Raw genomic sequence first — 24913 nt, 5'->3', positions numbered from 1 at the left:
TCTTTTAATTTATTGGCTTCTAGAAGTTTGGCCTGGTGTATCCAGTGAGCTACTCATTAGCCAGCATGATAAGGCCAGCATGCAACAGCCTGGAGCTACAAGTGGCTAAAAATGTTTTCAGATGTCACTGGACTGCAAGGAGACTCACTTCAAAAGGATTTGCAAGCTGAAAGTGTAACCATGCCACATGCCAGAAACACTTGCTGAAAAAGAAATCTCAAATACAGGAGACAGAAAGAACACATCAAAGCCTGATGCCCCCCCACCACCAGGCACATATGCCTCCAGCCCCAAACTTGAGAACAGGTGATGCATGAATTGCTTCCTGACTGGTAGCAGACCACAGAAGGAGCACAGAAGGAACCTATTTAACATGGGAAACTATTGGGAAGGGCCTGTACTCAGTGGTGCAGCATCTGCCTTGCATATAGATGTTCCCAAGGTCAATCCCTGGCTCTCCAGGTAGGGCTGGCAGAGGCTCCTACCTGAAATCCTGGACAGCTGCTGCCCTCAGTGGAGACAATACTGAGCTAAATGGACCAGTGGGCTGACTCAGTATAAACTAGCTTCCTAACTGCCTTATTCCAAGTTAGACTATTTTTTCATCTGTCTGGCAGTGGCTCTCCTGTGTCTAATGCAGTGAAGGTCTTTTCAGCCACCTGCTACAAGATCCTTTTATTAAAGGGTTGGACCTGGAACCTTCTATGTGCCAAGCAGAGTCTACTACTGAGCGACAACCTCTCCACATACTGAATCCGATCTCCCAAAGGTCTAAGCAAATTACAAAGCAGTAGGGGAAACTGATTCTGTATTTGAACATTGTCTATCAACCAAGGCTTTCAAACCTTGTGACCACCATGTGGGGTGCTGCCCTCTGTGCCTTGCAGTTTCTGCTGCAGGTTGGGAAGATGTATATGGGGCCTGCGTTCCTTGGGCAAGTCATCCAACAGGGACAGGAGAGCTTTCAGAGGCTTTGCCTCTGCACAAAAGGGCAAGATAGCATCAGAGACCCAGCCAGGCCAAGTCAAACCTATGTTGTGGCTGACTGCTAAGCACAACACATGAAAAGAACCAGGCCTGTGCAGCAGCAGCAGCAGCAGCAGCAGGAGGAGGGATGCCTTTAATGATGAGAAGCAGCCAGCAGAGGGACCCCAAATCCCTGCCAAGCTTCCCAGCTCAGCAATCTGGCAGCTGGCTGCTCCTTGTGGGCTTAGGATGCAGCTGAACAAGGAAAACATTCTGGAACAAGTCAGCAGCTGGAGCTTCCTCTCTTGCTGCTTAATGAAAGCCATGAGCGGCTGATGACAAGTGTCTGGTGGAGCAAGCTGGAGGTTTATGAGATTCCTGCCACGTTTCAGAGCAACTGCAGCATGCCTTCACTCTGCCTGCCACAATCCTGCTAACCACTTCCTTCCTGCCAGGCGCTCCTACTAGAGACTTTCATTAACCCAGTGCTTGGTGTGTGTGTATAAGTTTATACTACACCCTCAAGGGGCATGAGAAAGTGTTTCCTTGAGCAAAACAGAAAATGATTAAGCTCTTCATATCCTTCATCATCACCTCCTCTACCCACTGGGCACAGCTGCCTCTCTTGCCTCCCAAATCACAAACACATGAGGACAAATGATGTTCTTCTTCTGCCAAAACCTCAGCACCTAGAACCTGGTGTGAGATGTAAGTGGTGACATTTGACTCCATAGAGGAAGCTACCCAAAAATGAGGGGACTGATAAAAAGGAAGTTGAAAAGGAAAGTAAAGAGGGTCCAATGTTTCTAGAATGCTTGGGGATTGTACCAACACACTCTACTCTAACAGAAGTTAGCTAGAATGTATACTGGGGGTCAGGGCTAAGAGGATGCCAGTGTGGTTAACCAGGAAAATCAAGAAACTATTAGGAGGCAAGAAGGCTTTCTTCAGAAAATAGAAGTCTTGCCCAAAGAATCACAAACTTTAGCAAAAGATATTCAAACAGACATTAAGTGATGCAAAAAAGAAAGAAAAGAATTTGAGGAGCACATCATGTTTTCAGCAAAGACCAGCTACATAAAACTCTTTAAATACATTAAGAGAGGAGACAGGCTAACAAGGTAGTTGGACCTTTGGACAACAAGGAAGCCAAAGGTGTGCTAAAGGAGGAAAAGGAGATTTCAGAGAAGGTGAATTCTTTGATCTGTCTTGACAGTGAAAGATGTAAGTCATATCCTTGGTGCCTGAACTAACTCTCAGGAAGGGGGTCTGAGTAACAAAGGCGAACAGTGGTAATAAGTCACAAGGTTCTAGGTCTTACTGACAAATTAAAAAGTGACAAATCACAGGGTTTGGATGCACCAGGCAATTTTTAAAAACACTTGAATGTTAAATTGCTGATTTTCTAACAAAACCATGTAACTTGAAGGGTAAGGACTGTTGCTTAGAGCAACTGCCTTGCATGCAGAAGGTCCCAGGTTCAATTCCAGATAGGGCTGGGAAAAGTTTTTGCCTGAAACCCTGGAGAGTCATTGCCAGTTAGAAAAGACAAGGCAGCTTCCTATGTCCGTACGGTTAGCCTCCAAGCCTGAGGAAAGTGGCCAACGTTACACCAATTTTTAAGAAGGGATCAAGTGGAGATCTGAGAAAATACAAGTCAGTTAGCTTAATGTCTGCTCCAGGAAAACTAGTGGAAATCATTGCTAAAGATAGAATTACCAAGCATATGGAAGAACAAGCCTTGCTAAAGCAGAACCAGCATGGCTTCTAGAAGCCTAATTTCTGTCTCACAACCCATTAGAATTATTTGAGTGTAAACAAGCATATAGACAGAGATGATCCAATTAATTTTGGTCATATCTATACCATGCATTTAAAACACACATGGCTTCCCCCAAAGAATCCTGGGAACTGTAATCTACCTCTCACAGAGCCCCAATGCACAGCACCCTTAGCAAATTACAGTCCCTAGGATTCTTTGGGGAAAGCCATGTGTGCTTTAAATGTGTAGCGTCAATATGACTACTGTGTACTTAGACTTTTAAAAAAGCTGTTGATAAAGTACCTCACCAAAGACTCCTGAGTAAGCTTAGCAGTCAGATTCTCTTATGGACCAGGAATTGGTTAAAGAATAGGAAGCAAAAGTGCCCTGCCCCCAAGGATCAGTATCAGGAACCGTGCTTTTTAACTTGTTCATAAATGGCCTGGAGTTCAGGGAAAGCAGTGAGGCAGTGCATGACAACCAGTATGTGGACCGAACAAACTTGAACAGAAAGGGATTGCTAGGAGTTTCAAAATGAACTCTCCAAACTGGGTGAATGGCATTTAAATAGAAAATAAGATCCAACATAAGGAAGGGTAAAGTGATAGTCAATGGAGCAGAAAAAATATGTAACTTTACATATGCACTGATTAAGCCTCAACTGGCAGTGACTGATGAGGTTCTATGATGTCAACCCTGTGTGTGACAGTTATGAAAGGTAAATTCCATGTTAGGGATAATTACGAATTAGGATAATTAGGAAAGTGGCAACAAAACTGATAATATCGTAATACCTTTATACAAATTTATAGTGTGACTGCGCTGTGTGCAGTTCTGGATGCTTCACCTTGAAATGGATTTTGCAGAGCTGGAAAGGGTTTAGAAAAGGGCAACAAAATGACCAAAGGATTGCAGCACCTCTTCTATAAGGAAAGATTACAATATTTGAACTTTTTTAGTTTTTTTTTTTTTAAAAAAAAAAACAATTAAGGGAGGACATGACAAAGGTGTATAAAACTATACATGGTGTGGAGAAATAAGATAGAGAGGTGTTTCTCCAGAATACTAAAACCTTGGACCATCCAATGAGGCTGGAAGATTCAGGACAGACAAAACAAAGCACATAACACATACTTGAACTATGGAACTCACTCACACAATAGATTGTGATTGTCACCAACTTGGATGACGTTACAAGGGGTTTAGATAAATTCACTGAGAAAGCTGTTAAGGGCTACTAGTCATGATGGCTACTAGTTCTTCCTCCACTGTCAGAGGCAGAAATCCCCTGAATACCAGTGGCTGGGAATCACAAGTGGGGAGAGTGCTGCTGTGCTCATCTCATCTTTGTGAGCTTCCCATAGGGTGGCCACAGTGAGAACAGGATGCTAGACTAGATGGGCCTTTGGTCTGACCCAGCAGGGTTATTCTTGCATTCTTATGATTCAGGCTGTGATTAGAAGTGGTGCTGAAATAATTATGTTCACCACAATGAATTGGCTGTTGTTTGCTGTCAAATGAAGGAACTGCTGCTATCCCTCCTAACAGAGCCATGGAGGAATTCAGGGAGACTATTTATGGTTGGCTAGGACAAATGGATGGGCCCTTCTGCATAAGGCAGCATTCTGTCACACATACAAGGAGAAAGGCACTTAACTGAGCCAAAGAAGGCAGGGAGTAGGGAAGCCTACAAAGGCAAAGGCAAATGCAAAGGAGGCCTCAGAAGTCGAGCAAAGAGAAGATACATTTGATTCTCCTTAATTTGGGCCAGGATGCGGGTGGCACTGTGGTCTAAACCACAGGGCCTAGGGCTTGCTGATCAGAAGGTCGGCGGTTCGAATCCCCACAACGGGGTGAGCTCCCATTGCTCGGTCCCTGCTCCTGCCAACCTAGCAGTTCGAAAGCACGTCAAGTGCAAGTAGATAAATAGGTACCACTCTGGCGGGAAGGTAAATGGCGTTTCCATGGCCACATGACCCGGAAGCTGTCTGCGGACAAACACCGGCTCCCTAGGCCAGTAAAGCGAGATGAGCGCTGCAACCCCAGAGTCATCCATGACTGGACCTAACGGTCAGGGGTCCCTTTACTTTTAATTTCAGCCAAGATGCTAGAGAAAACTTCTTGAAAAATTCCTACGATATACCTGATAGCCCTTTACAAATAGGAACAAAAGAATAGCTCTGCTGGATCTGGCCAGTGGCTCATCTAGTCCAGCTAGTGGCCAACCAGATGCCCTAATGGGAAGCACACATGCAGGATCTGAGCACAAGAGCACTCTCCCCTCCTGCAGCTTCCAACAACTGGTATTCAGAAGCACAAAGCCTCCAACAGTGAAGGTGGCCTGGGGCTGGCAGGGCGCCCTTCGATCCCAGCCTCACAAAGTGAATCATTCAGATCAGATTCCAGCTTTGCAACGCAGGGCGGAGTGAGGAGCCAAATGAGCAGCGTCCCTCAGAAAAATGCGCCCAAGGCCATCACCCTGACAGCCCTCCACGCTACGCCTCTGCCTCCTTCCCTTGCCACCCACACTGCTGCACATAATCCTTACTTCCTGGAACCTGCCAGGGTATGGCACAGGAGGGTTGGTGCTAATGTAATCCCAAAGGAAAAGGAGCAGACAGCAGGCAGTAAGCAGTCTCTATAGATCATAAAACAACTCATGAAGGCCAGCTGGATGCTTTCCTTACAACAGGAGAATGAAATGCAAGTAAGATTTCTACAACACTAGTCGCACACATCCACTTCAAGCCAACTTGGCTGATGGTGGTCCCACCAAGCAAGCAGAAAGTCAGTGCAAACCGTTATTCAGCTAGATAAGTGTCTGAGTGCTGGGCCAAAAATCCAGTCACAATCCCAGTGCTGCCTTCCCAACAGCAGTCATGAAGGAAGGCCAACTTGTTCCTCACCTTCTGAAATTGAGAGAGCAACACCCTGGTGTCACTGAAGCAGACACATCTCACTGTTATGGCAGAAAGAAGAGCCACACTTTGCTCGTGTGAGAAATACCACTCACCAGCATCAGGGGCGGAGTACTTCTGGATGGTGAAGATCTGGCCCAGGTCCTCCTCTTCTTCGGGAAGGCCCTTTTGTAGGCGCTGCAGCTTACGCAGACTCTCACTCCGCTGGTGCTTCATGGAGCGCACATGCTGAATGAGATTTAGTTTGGCCTTGGTGGAGTAGTTACATAGGACACAGTGGTAGAAGCAGCTTTCCCCATCAACTCCACTCTCATGATGCTGAAGGTGCTGCAGAAAGGAAATGAGAGCAAAGGTCAGCAATGAGGACCAACTTACACAAACTCCAGGGCAAAACTGGCAAAACTGAGCGTGTCAAAATCCTGGGGTCCTCAAAAGGCCAAGTGGGGGCAGGAGAAGGCAGACTTTCCCACACTCTCTTCATTTCAGTCACAAGAAGCATCTTTTTAAAATCTGAATTTCAAAGACAAACTCATCGTTTGTCACCTAAAAGACTAAAAATGACTTGCCTTTAAAGGATCCCCCTTTTTAAAAAGTAAAGTACCTAGGGGTAAATATAACAGCAAAGAATCTGAGTCTATTTAAGGATAACTATGAAAAATGTTGGTCTGAAATTAAGAGAGACTTGGATAGTTGGACAAAATTGAAGCTTTCCTTGTTAGGCCGAATTGTTGCTGTTAAGATGAATGTATTGCCAAAGATGTTGTTTTTGTTTCAAACATTGCAGATTGTGGACAAGACGGAGTGCTTCCGGAAGTGGCAGAGAGATATATCTAAATTTGTCTGGCAGGGCAAAAAGCCCAGAATTAAGTTTAAGATACTAACTGATGTGAAAGAAAGAGGGGGCTTTGCCCTGCCAGACTTAAAGCTGTACTATGAAGCCGCAGCTTTCTGCTGGCTAAAAGACTGGCTACTTCTCGAAGACACTGATGTACTGGACCTGGAAGGTTTTAACAACGCTTTTGGTTGGCATGCATACTTATGGTATGATAAGGTTAAGATCAATAAGGTCTTTAAGAACCATATTGTCAGGAAAGCAGTATTTAATGTCTGGACAAAATACAAAGACTTATTGGAAAACAAAACTCCGAGGTGGCTTTCACCTCTGGAAGCTAAGGCCCGAAAAAGACCCAATATGGAGGCCAAATGGCCAAAATATTGGGAAATATTAGAAAAAGATGGAGACAATTGGAAATTGCAGAGTTTGGAGAAAATGAAGGATAAAGTGCGAGACTGGTTACATTACGCTCAGATTAAAGAAGTCTTTAAAAATGATAAAAAGGTAGGGTTCCAGGTGGAGAAATCGAAGTTGGAAACTGAATTGTTAGAACCAAAGACTAAGGTATTATCAAGAATTTATAACTTGCTGTTAAAATGGAATACACAAGACGAAATGGTTAAATCGGTTATGATAAAGTGGGCTCAGGACATTGGGTATAATATTATGTTTGAGGACTGGGAAAGGTTGTGGACCACTGGACTGAACTTCACTGCATGTAATGCTCTGAAGGAAAATGTAATGAAAATGATATATAGATGGTACATGACCCCAGTTAAACTTGCCAAAATATACCATTTGTCTGATAATAAATGTTGGAAATGTAAAGAACATGAAGGAACATTCTTTCACCTCTGGTGGACTTGCCCTAAAGTGAAGGCCTTCTGGGAAATGATATATAATGAGTTGAAAAAGGTATTTAAGTATACCTTCACTAAGAAACCAGAGGCCTTCCTTCTGGGTATTGTCGGCCAGAAGGTGCTAAAGAAGGACCGAACATTTTTTATGTATGCAACAACGGCAGCAAGGATACTCATCGCTAAGAGCTGGAAAACTCAAGATCTACCCACACTGGAAGAGTGGCAGATGCAGCTGATGGACTATATGCAACTGGCCGAGATGACTGGTAGAATCCGAGACCTGGGAGAGGAGAGGGTTGAGGAAGACTGGAGGAAATTTAAGATTTATTTACAAAAATATTGTAATTTGGTTGAATGTTAAGAAGGATGCTAGATCATAAATAATTGCCCACCACTGAATTAGATCTGAATTTGACGATAAGTGAGATTAAGGAAAATATAAACTTTTTGGAGAATTGCTAGATTTTATTTAAATGAGCGGAGATAAGATTGCAAACAAGTGGGTAATTTGCTTGGAAAAATTTTTTGTAACGATGTAAGTGCGAGCGGGAGACGTGAGGGAGTCCAAAGAAGTGACGAAATTATGTTATGATATAAGTAATGTTGTTTATTATTTATGCATTTGTATTCAAAAAACTTTAATAAATATGTATAAATAAAAAATAAAAAATAAAGGATCCCCCTTTTATTCAGGAGTTTCTCTTGCTAAAAACATAATTAAAACTCATGCTGAAGCAAAGCATGTGTTAATACACACACACTCCTCTCAAAAAGCTAGGAAGGCATACCAGACTGTTAGCCATGTCAGCCTGTTCAGCAAGTGCAATAGTCTTTTAGCGTGTTAAGGCTAAAATATTTATTCTGGCATATGTTTTTGCGGACCAGAGCTCACTTTGCATGCCTGATGAAGAAAGCAATTCATATCAGAATGTAAGAGCCCTGTAGCAGAATCAGGCCCATCTAGTCCAGCACTCTGTTCTCATAGGGCAACTAGAGGCACCACTGGGAAGCCCACAAGCAGTACCCTGAATACAACAGCATTTTCTCTACCTGCAATTCTCAGCAACTGTTAAAAATGCATGTTGGTTTAGGAACTCTCTGCAGCACCAGTGGAAAACTGGGCTTTAATCAATCCACCTAACAAGCAACCCTATCACTCTTGCAAAAAGAAGTGCCTCTTGCAAGCAAAACAAGCTAAATTCCAAACTAAATCCCCAATAGGGTGGGAAGGGGGTTGCCCACACCTCTGAAGGTGCATGACACAGGGAGTTATAGGATCAGGACAAAGATCCATCTAGTCCAGAACCTTTTTGTCACACTAGCCAACCGGATGCCCTAATGGGACACCTGAAAAACAAGAGCACTCTCTCCACTTGCAGTCATCACTGCAGCCTCACTGGAGTCATCATGACCTTTTTTCCTAAACTAAATGTTCCCAAATGATGTAACTTTCCTCATGGGGGCTTCTTCTAGTCAGACGGTCATTTTGGCTGCTCTTTTCTTAACCTTTTTGAGTTCTACAATGTCCTTTTTCAGGTGAGTTGACCAGAACTGTACAAAGTATATTCCTGTATATGTAAAATTGGGGGAGGGTTGTTGGTTTTTTGCCTCAATGTGCACTGCTTTACACTTGCTTACAATGAACCACGTTTGCCATTTAACACATATTTATCCAGTTTGAAGAGCTCCTCACATTCCCTTTTTTTGTTTTTACTACTCTGAAAAAATGGGTGTCATTAGTCTGTCCTTCCAACACTGCAGCAAACACAGAAAGAAACCAAATTGGGTCATCTATGGCCAGCTTCACAGCAACCCACTCCTCTTCACCCATGGGCAGTAATCACAGTTTGCACCTCCCTTCACAAGCCTGCTGAATTCAATTCATTACGGAAAAAGGTATGTGAGAATTAAATGCTAGTTGAGCCCCTAGTGCAGACTGCCCCTCAATGGAGTTGAGCTAGACCAAAAAAGAAACTTATAATTCTCAGGGATAATAGGCAGAACCACAAAGAAACATTGAAAGCTGTCTTACATCAAGAGAGATGACTGGTCCACATAGCTCAGCATTGTCTACACTGATGAGCTGTGATTCTCCAGATTTTCAGATAGGGGTCTCTCCCGTCCCTACCTGGGGATGCCAGGGATTAAACCTGGGACCTTCTACATGCATAGCATGTGCTCTACTCAAAGCTCATCCATACAGAATATGAAAAGGAAAAGCTAAAGAAGTCTCACTAGGAAGTAATTTCTTCTAAGGAATATAGGCTTTTACTAGTGGCGCTGTGGGTTAAAGCCTCAGCACCTAGGACTTGCCGATCAAAAGGTCGGCGGTTCGAATCCCTGCGGCGGGGTGCACTCCCGCTGCTCGGTCCCAGCGCCTGCCAACCTAGCAGTTCGAAAGCACCTCCGGGTGCAAGTAGATAAATAGGGACCGCTTACCAGCGGGAAGGTAAACGGCGTTTCCGTGTGCGGCTCTGGCTCGCCAGAGCAGCGATGTCACGCTGGCCACGTGACCCGGAAGTGTCTCCGGACAGCGCTGGCCCCTGGCCTCTTAAGTGAGATGGGCGCACAACCCCAGAGTCTGTCAAGACTGGCCCGTACGGGCAGGGGTACCTTTACCTTTACCTTTAAGAAAAGCTAACCAACTTCTGCCAGGGTACATTGATCAATTCCATAATATGGAGGGGCACAACAGCTTTCCCCTCCCCCTTACCAACAACAGGAAGCTTCTAACATCAGGTTCTTCACGCATGGAATGCAAAATATTGATCATGGTTAGTCAAAGCTTCACTTTTAAAGCAGAAACACACTGAAGTACATTTGATAAAAACCCTCACAAGTGAAGTTTCCCAAAGGATTAGAACCTGCTGCAAAATGAGGGCATTCCTCAGTCCAGTGAGGACAGACCATTTGTTAGAAAAGAGATCGTCAACACTGTGCCCTCCTGATGTTGTGGACTACAACATCCACCAGCAGCAGACAGCATGACAAGAGTTGCAGTCCACAAGAGCTGGAGGGTATTACTCTGACTACAAATAAGCTGAGCTTAGATCCTGGAAAGACAGAGGCCCCGTGGGTGTGTGATTCTCATGCCTAAGAAATTGGTCAACTTCCTGGCCTGGACAGGGCTGTACTTTCTGAAGGAGCAGGTATCCAGCCCAGGGGTGCTTCTGGATCCAGCTCTGTCAGTGGAGGTGCAAGTAGCCTCAGTGACTAGAAGCACCTTTTACAACCTTTGACTGGTGTGACAGCTACAACTGCTCCTGGACGAGAAGCCTTGACCACAGTAGTTGAGACACTGCTGAATGTAATATTGGGTTACTGCAACACACTCTGTTTGGGGCATCCCTTGTACTTTACGCAGAAACTGCAGTTAGTTTTAGCAGTTCGGTTGCTGACAACAGTGAGACCCTGTCTGTATGCAACCCTATGCTCAGAGATCTGCACTGGTTTTAATTTTATTTAATAAAATTTATATATCTCTTGATTGGTAAGAAAACCTCTAAGCAGTTTACAAAAATATAAAACGAAACATTAAAATATGTTTTAAGCAGGTTGTCTATCTGCTACAGGGCCAAGATAATCAAGGTGTTACTATTAGTATGCTCTTAACAGCTAAAGACCAGGTTACTTGCAGGATCGCCTTACCCTATATAGGCCCACTCAGTTGCTTCAGTCTATGGAACTGGCACTGTTATGAGTTCCACATAATACTGGTAGGGAATTTATCTTTTAGTGTGGTAGCATTCACACTTTGAAACTTCCTGCCCGTTGATATCAGGCAGGACCTTTGCTAGCTTAAAACATTTTTCTTTAGGCAAACCTATCCAGAAACTGCATGTGTTTTATTTCATTTTAGCTTTGCTGATTTTAAACTTTAGAATACTTTTAAACACCTGTTTTATAATTATTTGTATTGAGAATTTTAATGTCTTATTTTATATTTTTGTATGCCACTTAAGGGGGATGTGAGTGGTGTTGTGGTCTAAGTCACGGAGCTTCTTGGGCTTGGAAGGTCGGTGGTTCAAATCTCCGCGATGGGGTGATCTCCTGTTGCTCAGTTCTAGCCCCTGCCAAACTAGCAGTTCGAAAGCATGTCAAAGTGCAAGTAGATAAATAGGTACCGCTCTGGGGGGAAGGTAAATGGCATTTCTGTGTGCTGCTCTGGTTTCGCCAGAAGCGCGTTAGTCATGATGGCCACATGACCTGGAAAAACTGTCTGCAGACAAACGTCGGCTCCCTCGGCCAGTAAAGCAAGATGAGCGCCCCAACCCCAGAGTCATATGCGACTGGACTTAACTGTCAGGGGTCCTTTACCTTTTTTTATGCCACTTAAGAGGTTTTCATACAACCAAGTGGCATATAAATCCTCACCACACAGAACTTAAGCAATCTGCAACCAGGGTGGTACCCAACAGGCTTATTTGGACTGCTGCTGCCCAGAAAGGACCACCCTGCTGAGAGCCTGAGGGCCCACTCCTGCCTTTCTCCACCTGACGCAGGCTTCAAAAGGACTGATGCTGTTAAATTGCTTTTAAGTTGTTGTTGTTGTTGTTTTTTAAAAAACTAACTGCTTTTTAGTGTTTTAACTGTTTTTAACCCATATCCTATGCCCTTTAAAAATATGTTGGGGGTGGTTATTGGGTTGTTGTGTTTAATTTGATTACCGTATTTTTTGCCCTATAGGGCGCACCGGCCCATAGGGCACACTTATTTTTTTTTTTTGGGGGGGGGAAATAAAGGGAAAAAAATTATTCCCCCCCCCGAGCCCCAAAGAGCAAAGAAGCCATGACAGCGAGCGGGATGGATCCTGCTCGCTGTCCTGGCTTCGCTTTTAGCCTCGGGGCTAGGGGTCCGGGAGCAAAGGCGAGGTTGCCCACCGACCCCTCTCGCTCTCCAGGTTTCAGCGAAAAGCCTGCATTCGCCCCATAGGACGCACACACATTTCTCCTTCATTTTTGGAGGGGAAAAAGTGCGTCTATAGGGCGAAAAATACATACTTTGTAGTTTTACATTCTGATTTTATCCTGCGAACCGTCCTGAGACCTGTAGGTAAAGGGTGCTATATAAATTCAATGTATTATTATTATTATTATTATTATTATTATTATTATTATTAATTGGATTTCTTGCCCACCCTTCACCCTATAGTCCCAGGGCAGGTTACAACATTTATAACTGTAATGTTAAAGCCAAATAAAATAGTTCTAAAATGAAAATAGATAAAATAAATATACACCAGACAAGAAAGCAGGTCCCACAGAAATCTTAACTGCCAAAGGTCAGGGGAAAGAGGTGTGTTTTCCAGATAAGAAGATATAGCAAAGGTGATAGACGCACCTCTATGAGGAGGGAGTTTCATGGGTTAGGGGCTACCGTGGAGTATGTCCACCCCAGGCTGCCAGCCTCTGAACTTCTGACGTCAATAAAACTACCAAGAGGGCCTCTTTTGTCTATTTGAGAGATTTGTAGGGAAGGAGGTGGCCTTTCAGATATCTGGGGTTTAGGGCTTTGAGCACCTTAAATCAGGTCCAGAAAACAAACAGCAACTAGTGCAGTTGTCTTAAAATAGGGGTTATATGAGCTCTAAATAGAACCTTGACTAGTAAAGCTGGCTGTTGCATTTTGGAGCAGTTGAAATGTCCAAATAGTTTTCAAGGGAAACACTATGTAGATCACATTACAATCATCTAAGTCACCAGACCAAGGGTACAGTGGCCAAGTCACCTCTGTCTGGAAGGGGCTGTTGCTGGAAACAGGCACTCCTATCCACTGAGACTACTTGAGCCTCCAGTAACAGTGCTGGATTCAGGGGAACTCCCAAGCTATAGACCTGCTTCATCTCCCCAGCTCCTGTATGCCAGAACTCAGAATACATTTTCTTTATGGGATCCTTTTTACTGGCCCACATCTAGTCCATGGCCACCTCCAAGTATCAATCTAGCACCAGAGTTGCCTCTCCCAATTCAAATGAGAGAGAAAGAGAGAGAGAGAGAGAGAGACAGACAGACAGACGTATGTACGTACGTATGCATCATTCACATATTTCAATCCAAAACTCCTGATAACAGATCCCAGCGGCACTTCAAAAAGGGCAAATGGAAGAATGAGTCCTTTGTACTGGTGGGCTTCAAGGTTTCTTAGAGCTGCAGCTGGGGAAGACTCTGGGCTTATCCACACTTCCTCTTGTGCCGTTGCTATCCCCCAGGGAAAACAGCTCCTTAGTGCTCTATTGGAGCAGCAATTTGGGTTTTCTACAGATTGATGTTTTCTCTGATTTAGCTCTAAAGATTGGGGTTTTCCCTGGTAAAGGAGCAAGGGAAGGGGAAAACTGCTTGGACCCGTGCCTAGAAAGTGTGGGTCAAGCGGAGAAATGCTCAGATCTGTGTTTTCTAGGCATGGGAGATGCAGAAGTGTGGATGAGCCCTCTGTCCAAACAATCCACAAATGTATGTTCAAGACCCATGGACAGTTCCCCGTGTTCAGTTGCTAAGGGACAGGTTGCTATACAGTTAAGGACAGAAAATGACTGAGAAAGAGAAATTTTAAGAAAGCTCTGCTGGTGAGCCACATCTTGAAAAGATGTCAGAGAAGAAAGCCCCAAAGGGGCTAACCAAGCAAATGGCTGTGAAAAAAACTTCACGCAACTTAAAGCTCAGGAGGGGAAGGAGAAAGCAGCACTTGCAAGGCTGATCAGGAGTCCAGTAGAACAAAGTAAGACACAGGGGTTGAAGTCAAGGAGAAAGCAGGTCTAGGGGATGCTGGGCTGGGTGTGGGCAAGACCAAAACTATTTTGGGCTGCAAGGTCTGGACTCTAGAAGTTGACAGGTGTGTGGGTATTGTCTGCTAGTTGTGGCTCCTCTATTGCGATTGGTGCACTGTGAACTGGTAAATCTACAGAAGGAAGCAATGAAGGCTAAAGGCAATGGATAATGACAGAATTATACATACTGATTTGAACTGAAAAGCCAGTTCCTTGACTATGATTATGGTTTCCCAGGACTGGCCCTCCAGAAGTTGTTGGACACCAACTCCCATTAACCTCTGTCAGCATGGTCAATGGATGGTCAATGATGACGGAAGCTGGAGGGCCACAGGCTCCCCAACTCTAGCTTATCATGAGGAAGGGAGACAAAGAGGGCAGGTGAGAAGCTTTGGGTTCAACCTATAGCAGTAAAAGCACTCAGTAGGTTCTGTGAAGGTCATATATCGGGCCCAGATGTCTTCATGTTGCCAAAATTTTAGGATAACTGCATAGAGACAAGTGAAGGTAGGCTACACAGTTGTTTCAAGGGGGAGTTGCATCTTCAACTTTGCATGCAGTAGAGTCAGACATGCCCCTGTACACTGCAGGACATCTCCGCTCTTCTGGGCCAAGAAAATTTTCACATGGTGCCCTCAGCTTTTCCCAAATGTGGCTACTGTCTGTGGTTTCTCCATCATTAAGGTATACATTAAGAGTCAACAAAAAGGTGGCTCAAGGAACTAAGGATAATTCATGCAAAGCAGTTTTAGAGAAAGGGAACAGAAGTCTCCGCAGCAAGTACCAGAAACTATTGATTAACTAAACACCACAGTTAAGACACATAAAACCAGGATTTAAAAATGAACTCACTTTTATGCTTCTTCTACCCCAACACTGCATGGATCCTAGCTGACATAGTCATACATGGCTTGTTCACTTCACTGTTACAGAAGGCTTCTGAGTTTTATAAATAGTTAAACTCCCTTTTATATCTCAGGGCAGATTAGAAATTGCAACTGTCACTGCAGCAAGCAATAGTCAACCATCTCCCCTGGTCAACTGCTCTGTGAAGCCTGTGCTAAGAGTGGCAGAAGCAAGCAAAGGTGCTGCTGTTGCTGGGACCTCTGAACCCTTCTTCTGCCCCTTCCATAGAACCAAAAGGCAAATCTATTTTAGGGCAGTATTTCAGATTTCTCACCCCTTTGCTTCCCCCCATCCATTCTAGTACAGAAATGGCTGGCTGGCCCAAGGTTTGTTCCTCTACCAACACCTACATGCAATGGAGTCTCTGTCAGGATCCCCCATAAACAACAGAAACACACGGCCGGCAGGTGGATTTTTGCTCCACCCTTGAAGCCTCATTAAAAGCCAATATTGCTCAGCCTAAAGATGGAGAGCTCAGCATAGATTTTACTGAACGTTAAATCAACCAGCAAGCACAGCCAGCAAACTCTGTGGCACTTTAACTTTAAATAATGCAATAATTATTGAATTTCCTTTTTATAACTGAAGTGCTGGAATGTAAACAATGGGGCTGTAATTGCAGGAAGGGGGGATCAATAGAGGCAATCGTTTTCAGCCATGTTAATTGTAAATACAATTGCTCCAAGATGTCAGCCTTGTTCCTCTCGCTCCCAGAATCACCCTAACGGATGACAGAGTCCAACTTTCCCATTACAGCTGTTCGTTCCTTTAAGAGGTTCTCAATCAGGTCTGATCAATCTGTCAAGATAATGCATGGAGTAAGTAAGACTCTTCCAAACACAAACGCCCAATCAATAGCCCCTGGCTTAATGAGGAGGGGCTAAAGCCCAGAGGGAGGCAAGAGCCCGGCTGCAGCACAAGCCAGCTAAACAGATCAGTCCTTAACGAGGCTGCTCTGCATGCAGGTTTCAGAGAGCAACACGGCCTCCTCCCGAGGGGCAGGTGGACATGCAGCAGTAGAGATGGGACCAAGCAAGTCTTCCCCAATTGCACAGCAGGCCACAGAATCCTAATTAATCACTCACTACAGCCATTTCGAAAGACAGAAGACTGTTGGGCTGTGGGGCCCTTAGGCCGCACAGAGGAAAGACCAGAAGCCAGCCAGCAGCAACAAGATCAAGAGGCCTAGACGCAGAAACTATCCCTTTCAGGTGTGTACATGCCAGCCTCCTTGCAGAATAATGGTATGGAACTATGAACACGCTTGAAGGGGGCAAAGAATGTATGCAGAAGCTACCTTGAACCTGACCATTTCTTTGGTGAGGGCTTCCACAGCTCTTTGGCCATAATGAGAGAAGGCAGGAAAACAAACGTTGGGATAAATCTTCTCAATTCCTAAGCATAAAAATGTGACTGTCTTCTCAGAAGTTACAAATCCTTACAGCAGCTTGGTTCACCTAAATAATCATGCCATGTTTATGAGCAAGGCTGAACTGGTGGGGAGTACACATTTTATGAAAAAACATGCCTCTTATAAAGTTCCCATCCCTGCCACCATTATCCATTTTTTTCTGGAAGCCAGCAAAATGGGCTAAAATATCCAGCAAAAGATGCAGGAAGCATTGCCCTCACTCTGATTTGGCTTCATGAAGCCACCTGATTGGCTAGGTGGTATTACTAGGCAGTCCATTTAGAGTGAAGGCAATGCTTCCTGCCCTTACTCTGATTTTGCTCTGTGACAATACAAATATGATTGGTTGCATTATGACTTTGTATCATTATTTTGTCTATGCAATCCCAAACTACCTAGTTTGTAAATTGACATAGAACCAAGAAGCTTCTAACAAGCTGCAAACAGCACATCTAAAATATTTTTAGATGTTCTTAATATTTTAATTATATTGCTTTGCTACTTTACCATACCACCTATGGGAGGAAGGATGGGGTAGAAATTTAATAATGAATAAAAATAGTTTTTTAATGAAAAGGTATTGGGGATGAAGCTTAACCTGACACTTTTTGTTGGTGAAAATTCAACATACATTGTAGCTCCACAAACTAGTGTAGTAGCTCTGGAAGATGGACACACTCACTTGGAAGTTAACAGAAATAACACCTAGAGCACAGATCTAATCCTGTCTTCAGAGACAGAGTTAACAGTACTTGTTTCTCAGCTGCTGGCATGAAGACGTCTGAGGCTCACCATATAATTTAATATGTGTATACCATCAACTTTGTGTGCAAAATTCATTATCCTGGGAAAATTGGGAAAACTGAGGCAAGACCTATAATGTGCCAGTTCAGGGCAACCTTAGATATCCTAGATCCCATTTAAGTGCTAAACAATCTGCTGCTCTCCACTACAGATGATTCATCCTTAACAGCATCCCCATCATTAGGAGCCATAGCTTAAGGGTAGAGCACATGCTTTGGTGCCAGTGGTCTCTGGTTCAATCTCTAGAATCTCCAAATGCATCAGGAACTGTCAAGAGCAGACTCATTCATCATTTGGCTGTACCCATGAGGTGAGGCTTTTGTGACTGCTGTGTCTAACCTGTGGAACATCCTCCCCAAGCAGTCCTATCTATTTAGCCTCATTGCTTGTCTTTTGGTAAGCAGCTAAAACTTGACTTTTCAAGGGAACTTTGCGCTTGAAACAAATCTTCTCTGTGTTTCCCTGCCTCTTTCTGTTATCTATGACTTTTAAAATATTGCTTTAAACTTTATAACTAAGAATCCCCAACAGAAAGGGAGAATATAAATGTTTTAATAAATATGTTAAATTAAAATCACAGAACTTCTGGGGAAGAGATCCTGGTTCTGGACCACTGGGGTGCTAATATTCTCAGTCAAAGGAATGCACACAGCAGGTAGTTAACTCTTTATTGTCAAAGATAATGCTTCTACAGCTCTGGATACCTACGCACACCAATTTAGCATCTAGGCAGCTACTCCTAAGTCTATATTTGGCTATTCTGGTCTTTATAATGCTTTCCACTAAATTAAGTGGAAGATAGGACAAGAAATCCGTAATTTCATGCATTTTCCCCTGGACTCCCTGCCCCCCATCTTCGTGGTGTAATACTGAGCATCTTTCAGTCCCCTGGCAAGTTCATATTGCAGATGCTGCATATGTCTGTTAAAGGATAATGTGTCATGCCAATTTGTCGTGAGGTGTGGAAAATAGTAGAAATTTTTTTTATCTTCTACTCTTTCAAGTATTTTGTCATGTGTTTTCACAGCCATTACGCACATGATTTCTTTCCCTCCTTTCTCCTCCCCAAGCAGCATCAGAAGAAACACATCTTCTTTGCTCAGGTAGCCTGGCCAATGCTAGCTGGCTTACCAAGCTATGTTGGCAGTTTTGTTGCCCACCAGCACTGCAAAACAAGTCTTCACCCGCCTCTGGTCACAACCAGCAGAAACAGAAAGTGGATGCACAATCAGATGAACACACACACCATGTTGTGCTCCAACTAGTCAACCAAGCATAACTGGATCAGCCCTACCCCATAGCCTTGGCAACAGGACACATTCTCTTCTCCAGATTATGTCCCCCTCAGAAACAATTTTACATCCTAGTCACACAATAGCCGGGGGGGGGGGAGGCTTGCTTGTGAAAAGCGCACCTATTGTGTCTCCGAGCTAATACAGCCCTAATGACTTGCCAGTATTTAACCAATACTACTACCAAAACTACAGTTTGTTGGTTAGGTGCCTCCTCTTCCTCCTAAAGTGATGGTCCAAATATAGGTGTTTCTCCAGCATCTGTACTGAATATAGATGTAGAGGGTTGATTTAGTTTTTCGGCAGCCTTCCAGCCCTCCTATAGCAATCCTTTCACATGTGTATCATCTAAAAATCCATCTAGTTGTTTTCCTACTTCTGATTTATTTATAACTTTCTTTATATCTATAGCAACTGCTCCTCAAAATTCCTTATTTGCTTGCATTATTGACAATTCATATTTGCATTTACAGAGTTTGTGCTCTTATTTTCCATATTTGGGCAAGACTTCTACTTCTTAAAAGGAATATCTCTTGCCTCTTACAGCCACCTTTACTCTTATTTAATGACATTGGGTTTTGGACTGGTTTGTGCTCATTCTAATTTACAATATACAATTTATTGGAGCCTCTACTATAATACGTTTTTTAAAACCTCTATGCTCTCTCTCCTTTTTTGCTTTTTTCCAGCCATATCTATCTATCTCCTCCTCTGAAAATCAATTTATTATGTTAACACATTTTGGACAGTATGCATGTATGCATGTAGAATCTGTTAGCATTGTAGTCAGCGTTTCCAAACAGTTCAACAACACTTACATCTTGCACCAGATCCAGGGCATCATATAGGATTAAATCAAGAGTCGCCTCTCCTCTTGTCGGTTCCATGGCTAACTGTTAAGACACAATCATTTATCATGTCTAGAAATTTTGACACATTGTCATGGCCTAAATTTACATTTAGCTGGTCACTGTGAGGGTAGATATAGGGCCATTCATTACAATTTCTAGTTTGGATGCCTCCCAGTTTCCTTCTACCTCATTGTTTTGTTCAGAGTGTGGGTGTTATAAGACAGGACAAACCAAGGACTGTATTACTGTAGTCAGAAATACTGTATAAGGATACTTGTACTCTTCTCATGCCACCTCTTTGATAGGCTGCTATGTGGAGTCCAGCTGGGCTCTCCTGCCTTGCTTCTTTCAGAAAGAGGTTGAATGACCTGCTAGCGTTATTCTCCTCTGGCCTCGGGTGCAAGCTTTCAACAAGCATGTAGCCTAGCTAGAAGAGAGATCCAGACATGGGAAATCCTCTTTCCCCCACACAACACCCATTCCAGCACCAGGACAATTTGAACTGAAATTTGGGGGGGGAGGGGATGTTTCCTGCTTCACATGTTTCTTTGCCGCACATTTAGTAAACAAAAACTACAGCATATCATGTTAATTTTAAATGCTACCGAGCTATCTTTTAAAAAGATTCCAATAGCCAAAAGTAATCAAACTTAAATATTTGACTGGTGGGGGCTGGGGGAATCAATAAGGTGCACAAAGTATGGTTTAAATGTTATTGTTATTTTATTAATACTTTAAAGTGTTTTAAAACATAACAAACTCAATAGAAACACGCATCACTGACTTTAGATTTTAAAGGGCAGGTGGACTAAGCTCTGAAAACTGTTAACATATTATTTTTGTTATACCTGTGCATAAATATTTGTGCTTCCTAGTGAAAGTCACCTGGAAAAGATTAATTAAGATTTTGTTTTAGATTTGATTGGCATTGTATCCATTCCAGCCCCCACTTGATCTGTATTGTGTTCATTCATTTTGTTATCAGTCAATTCAATGAAACATTTTTAAAGCAGATAATTTTCTAGTAGTGAAAAGATTTTCCTTCCAAAAGCTTTTCTGTGCGACATCACTGCTGCACACACCATGACCATCAAGATCTGAAAGGACTGTCCAGGGGCTGATGAAGGCCGGAGTCATAATGATAAAGAAGTTGTAATGAAAAGACAGTGAGCATGCAGCAGGTTCAGGGACTTCCTCCAATCCATAGAACAAATCCCCCCCCTCCAGACTTAACTGTACTTGAACCTTAAAGCAGCAGCAACAGTAACTGAGTTGTCCTGTAACCAAGATTTGAAAACCTCATGAAGTAGTAGACTGATCATCATCAGTCAATAATTCAGACCACATTCTGGATAAAAATTATTTCAATAAATAAACCTAATAATATCTAATGAGTAAACCAGAAGACAAAAACAGTATCCATTCCACAAGAGATGGATATGCAGAAGGGGAAGGCTGTAAACAGACCAGCTTGGGTTCCTGTTAAAACTAGGCAGCTTGGATAGATATCAACACCTACCAAAAAAATTAAGTATTAGGAAAAAATTATGCAGAACTTAAAAAGGTTGTGGAATTTCCTTCCTAGGATATTTTTCAAGAAAAGGATTGCAGACTAAAAAACACAACAAGAATAATATGAGTGAGTATGAGGTGTTATTTTTTAAAAAAATATAAAGTATTTCATTATTGAAACAGTATTATGCCTTCACATTTACTCTATTTTTTTATTAAAAAATACAAGTTGCCGATCTTGCATATCCTTGCATTTAGTATACATACAAAAGGAAATTAAATAAATAAATAAATAAATAAATAAATAAATAAATAAATAAATAAATGGCATGACTAGGAAGGCTTCATCTCTGGGATATCCTGACTCAGCTCTGAGGTTGGCTTCAACACTTGCATACATTAAACCTCAACATAAGATTTTCATCACTTCAGCTCTTAAGGTTTTATACCCTGTCTTCTACTTATCACACAAACACCCTTGTCAGAATCATAAAAACCTCCTGTCTATATACCATCTGGCAATAAGCAAGTTGCATGGATTAATTACTTTTTATCAGAACAACTTTGTGTCTTTAGAAATCTGGAGGTTCAGCCAGGAGATGAAAAGGTAGTGTGAATCAAATCTTGGTAGTGCTCTCTTGCTCTGCCTATTTGTGTCCACTGCTCACTAAAGGAGCACTTTGCCAACTAGATCTAGAAACCAGCTAACACCCCCAATTCCTTGCCCACACAGCTTGTTCTGAGATAATCTTCTACTGGGAACCCCAAGGCAGAAGCACTCCAGAAATGACGCCAGAGTAGCTTCAATGGGCTAGTCTTGGATAAAGGCAGAACACCAAGAAGCCCATAGAGCCACTCAGTCCCAAAGCACCTGACAAAGGCAGCTTTAGTTGGACACTCAAGTGAGACCAGGGACTTGCTGCATAAGCTCCAAGAATGTAAGACATATGAGATACAGCCTATTGAAGGGGTCACTAGTTTATGGACAACTGAGGAGCACAACATCGTCAAGATTCATGCAAGTTGAAACAGGTCCACATAAGCGGGGGCAATTCTGCAACCCTCCCTGGGAAACAAGGGCCACTTGAACTATGGTCACTAACTTTTGTGAGACTTGCTTCTGTTGGAAAGAATCAGTCCCAATTTCTCCCATCCTACACTCAGTCAAAGGCACAACAGATCTTCTTCTGGGTTGTTCATTTCCCAATAAACACATTTACTTCAAGTCATTTATTTAATGCATATAGTAGCTATATTGTCACTGGGCAACCAATTGATGGTGTGTAACAGAAACAAAGGCATATATTCTGGAGGCCAAACAAAGGCCTATCTCATTCTAAGAAATGAGATAGTAATTAATGCACAGTGCCTACCAATGAGTACATGAACTTGATTATAGGGGGTGATCTCAGAGCAGTGCTAGAATACAAAAGTATTCAGTAGGCACTCATCCAAGTAGGAGTTCTGGGACCCAGCATAAAATCCTTGCCCCCAGTGGCAGTTCTGGATAGCCCACTGAGCCCCCACTGTGCTACCCAGTAGCTGGGTAGTACTCAGCTACCCTGAGGCATCTTGCCAGTCCCCAACGTAAATCCCTCCATGCCTCAACCCAACTATACCTCTTCATGTCATGTGGGAAATCCAGAGCCAACGGCAGGAAATTCAGATTTGGGTCATATCCACACCCAATACACCATACATTTAAAGCACTCTTATACCACTTTAACAATCATAGCTCCCCCCAAAGAATTCTGGGAACTGTACTTTATTAAGGGTACTGACCTCACAGAGCTACAATTCTCAATGCCTTTAACAAACTAGAGTTCCCAGGATTCTTCATGGCTGTTAAAGTGTCATAACAGTGCTCTAAATGTACCATGTAGATGTGACCCTAGTTGCCAGGAGACGTCATCCACAGGAGTCTACTTAGGAGGAAGGAAAAGCCTGAGAGGGACCAGGTGTACCTTATAACCTAGCAAGTGACCAGGAAGGAGCATCTCTCAGTCTCCCTTGGGCCTCTGCTGCAATCAGTCTCCTCTGGGAAGCCCTAGTCCCAGTGCTTTACCTTGGCTTATTTCCCTTGGGTTTAGGGTCCCTCCAGGATCAGAACATCCATGCTATGGATTTTTAGCAGTTACAGCATCAGACTGAGACTGGAGAGACCCAAGTTCCCAATCCCTATTTGTGGGGCAATTGTTTCAGTGAAACACTCAGTAGCCCAGCCAACTAGTTTTATCATTAACCATGTTCACAGAAGGGATGTGCAAATGCTAAAACATGCAAATTAGAGGCATCCAACTAAAGTGAAGGCCCAACTTGGCTATTTTCTTTACTCACGGCAGCAATCCACCTGCATAGGCAATGTTAAATTGTAAGCCAATAACTTGGAGATCAGACATGTGGCAAATTTTACATTTGCTGATCAAGAAGGTAGCATTGGTTTTCATCTCAATGCTTTTTTTATGAGGGGCACTAGCACACCATCAGATACATATTATAAGAACATATTGCCCTAGTGCACAATTGAGAAAGTGGTGGGACAGATCCATGACCTCCTAAGATACACAAGCTAACTATTACTGTGCAAAAAGCATTCCACTACTAAAGTGTGAACTGACCTCAGAGAACACCTTTCTACCATCATGGTATGCTTTCAATTGTAAGCCTGCAGGCAGAGCCTTTGCTTTAAATTTTTGTAGAATGCCTAGCAATTTTAGTTGCTTCATATTATAATAATTCGTGCATGCATGCATGCATGCATGCATGCATACATACATACATACATACAGGGTTAACACTAGAATTTAGGATTTCCACATATCCATAACATCAAGGGCTTTCGGAAGCCATCAATAACCCCTTTTCCCTTGGGGGGAGTCTTTGAAGTTTGGCCTGCAGTCCACAATGAAAAGCTAAACTGTTTGGGTAATTTTACCTAAAGAGGGGGAAATGAGGGGTGTGTGTGTGTAGGAAAGCAGGCATAAAACTGAACATTTTGGAAAAAGAAAAGGGTTTTTTTCTCTCCTCTCTTTCATTCTACTAGAATTTGTAGACATAATACTAGAACCTACTGGGTTCATTCAATGAATCTGAAGATTTAGGACAGACAAAAGTACTTATTTACAATGTGTTCAGGTGCAGTCTATGGAACTTGCTCCTGCAAGAGCCAGAGATGGCCAGCAACAGGGAAGACTTCAAAAGGGGATGAGACAAATTCATGGAGGACAAGGCTGTTGATGGCTACTAGCCATGATGGCCATGTTCTATCTTCACTACAAGAGGAAGTATTCCTCGGAATACCAGTTGCTGGGAATCAGAAGTGGGGAGAGCGCTGTTCTGCTCTCATCCAGCTTGTGGGCTTTCCAGAAAAGGCATTTGATTGGGCATTGAAAGAGCAGGATGCTGGACTAGATAGGCCCCCTTTGGCCTGATCCAGCTACAGCCAGGTCTCTTCTTACGTTCTTTCACACAACACATACATTAACTTTTTTAAAAAATATGCTTTTTATTAGTTTTCTTACTTAACACACAATAGATTAACAAAAATCATAACAGAAAAAAGAACAAAATCAATACGTTCTTACAAAAGAACTTATGCCGCCATATTCTTCATTTCCAATTCCTTATCTTCCCTAGTAGACTTCTGTCTTCCTCAAAGCAGGTCTGTCTTATCTATTTGTTAAAACTGCTTCTTTAATCATTTCATTGTTTCTTCTGTTATTTGAATACTATACAGTGGTACCTCAGGTTAATTCATTCTGGAGGTCCATTCTTAACCTGAAACTGTTCTTAACCTGAAGCACAACTTTAGCTAATGGGGCCTCCTGCTGCCGCTGCTGAACGACTTCTGTTCTCATCCTGAAGCAAAGTTTTTAACCCGAGGTACTATTTCTGGGTTAGCGGAGTCTGTAACCTGAAGCGTATGTAACCCGAGGTACCACTGTACTTCTAATCCATATTGTAATTTGCGAAAATTAATCAAAGCATGTCCAGGTTTTGATCTGAGGGCACTGTTTTTTAAAATATTCCTTAT

General features: G+C 42.9%; 1 protein-coding gene across 15 annotated transcripts in view; it reads right to left on the bottom strand.

Moving 5' to 3' along the window:
- Positions 1 to 24913, bottom strand: part of ZFHX3 (zinc finger homeobox 3) — a 340568-nt gene that overhangs the window by 67239 nt on the left and 248416 nt on the right. For 14 of the 15 annotated variants that reach the window (XM_079989142.1, XM_079989141.1, XM_079989138.1 and 11 more), the window contains 2 exons: positions 19336 to 19410; positions 5742 to 5973 (listed from right to left, as the gene is read on the bottom strand). In XM_079989142.1, coding sequence (XP_079845268.1) covers positions 5742 to 5973; positions 19336 to 19410 — 307 coding nt within the window. The remainder of the gene's footprint in view (positions 1 to 5741; positions 5974 to 19335; positions 19411 to 24913) is intronic. The other variant, XM_079989135.1, reaches the window with a different exon arrangement.

Source organism: Podarcis cretensis (genome assembly GCF_951804945.1).
Source record: "Podarcis cretensis genome assembly, chromosome: 8".
NCBI lineage: Eukaryota > Metazoa > Chordata > Lepidosauria > Squamata > Lacertidae > Podarcis > Podarcis cretensis.
This window is presented reverse-complemented; position numbering and strand designations above follow the sequence as displayed.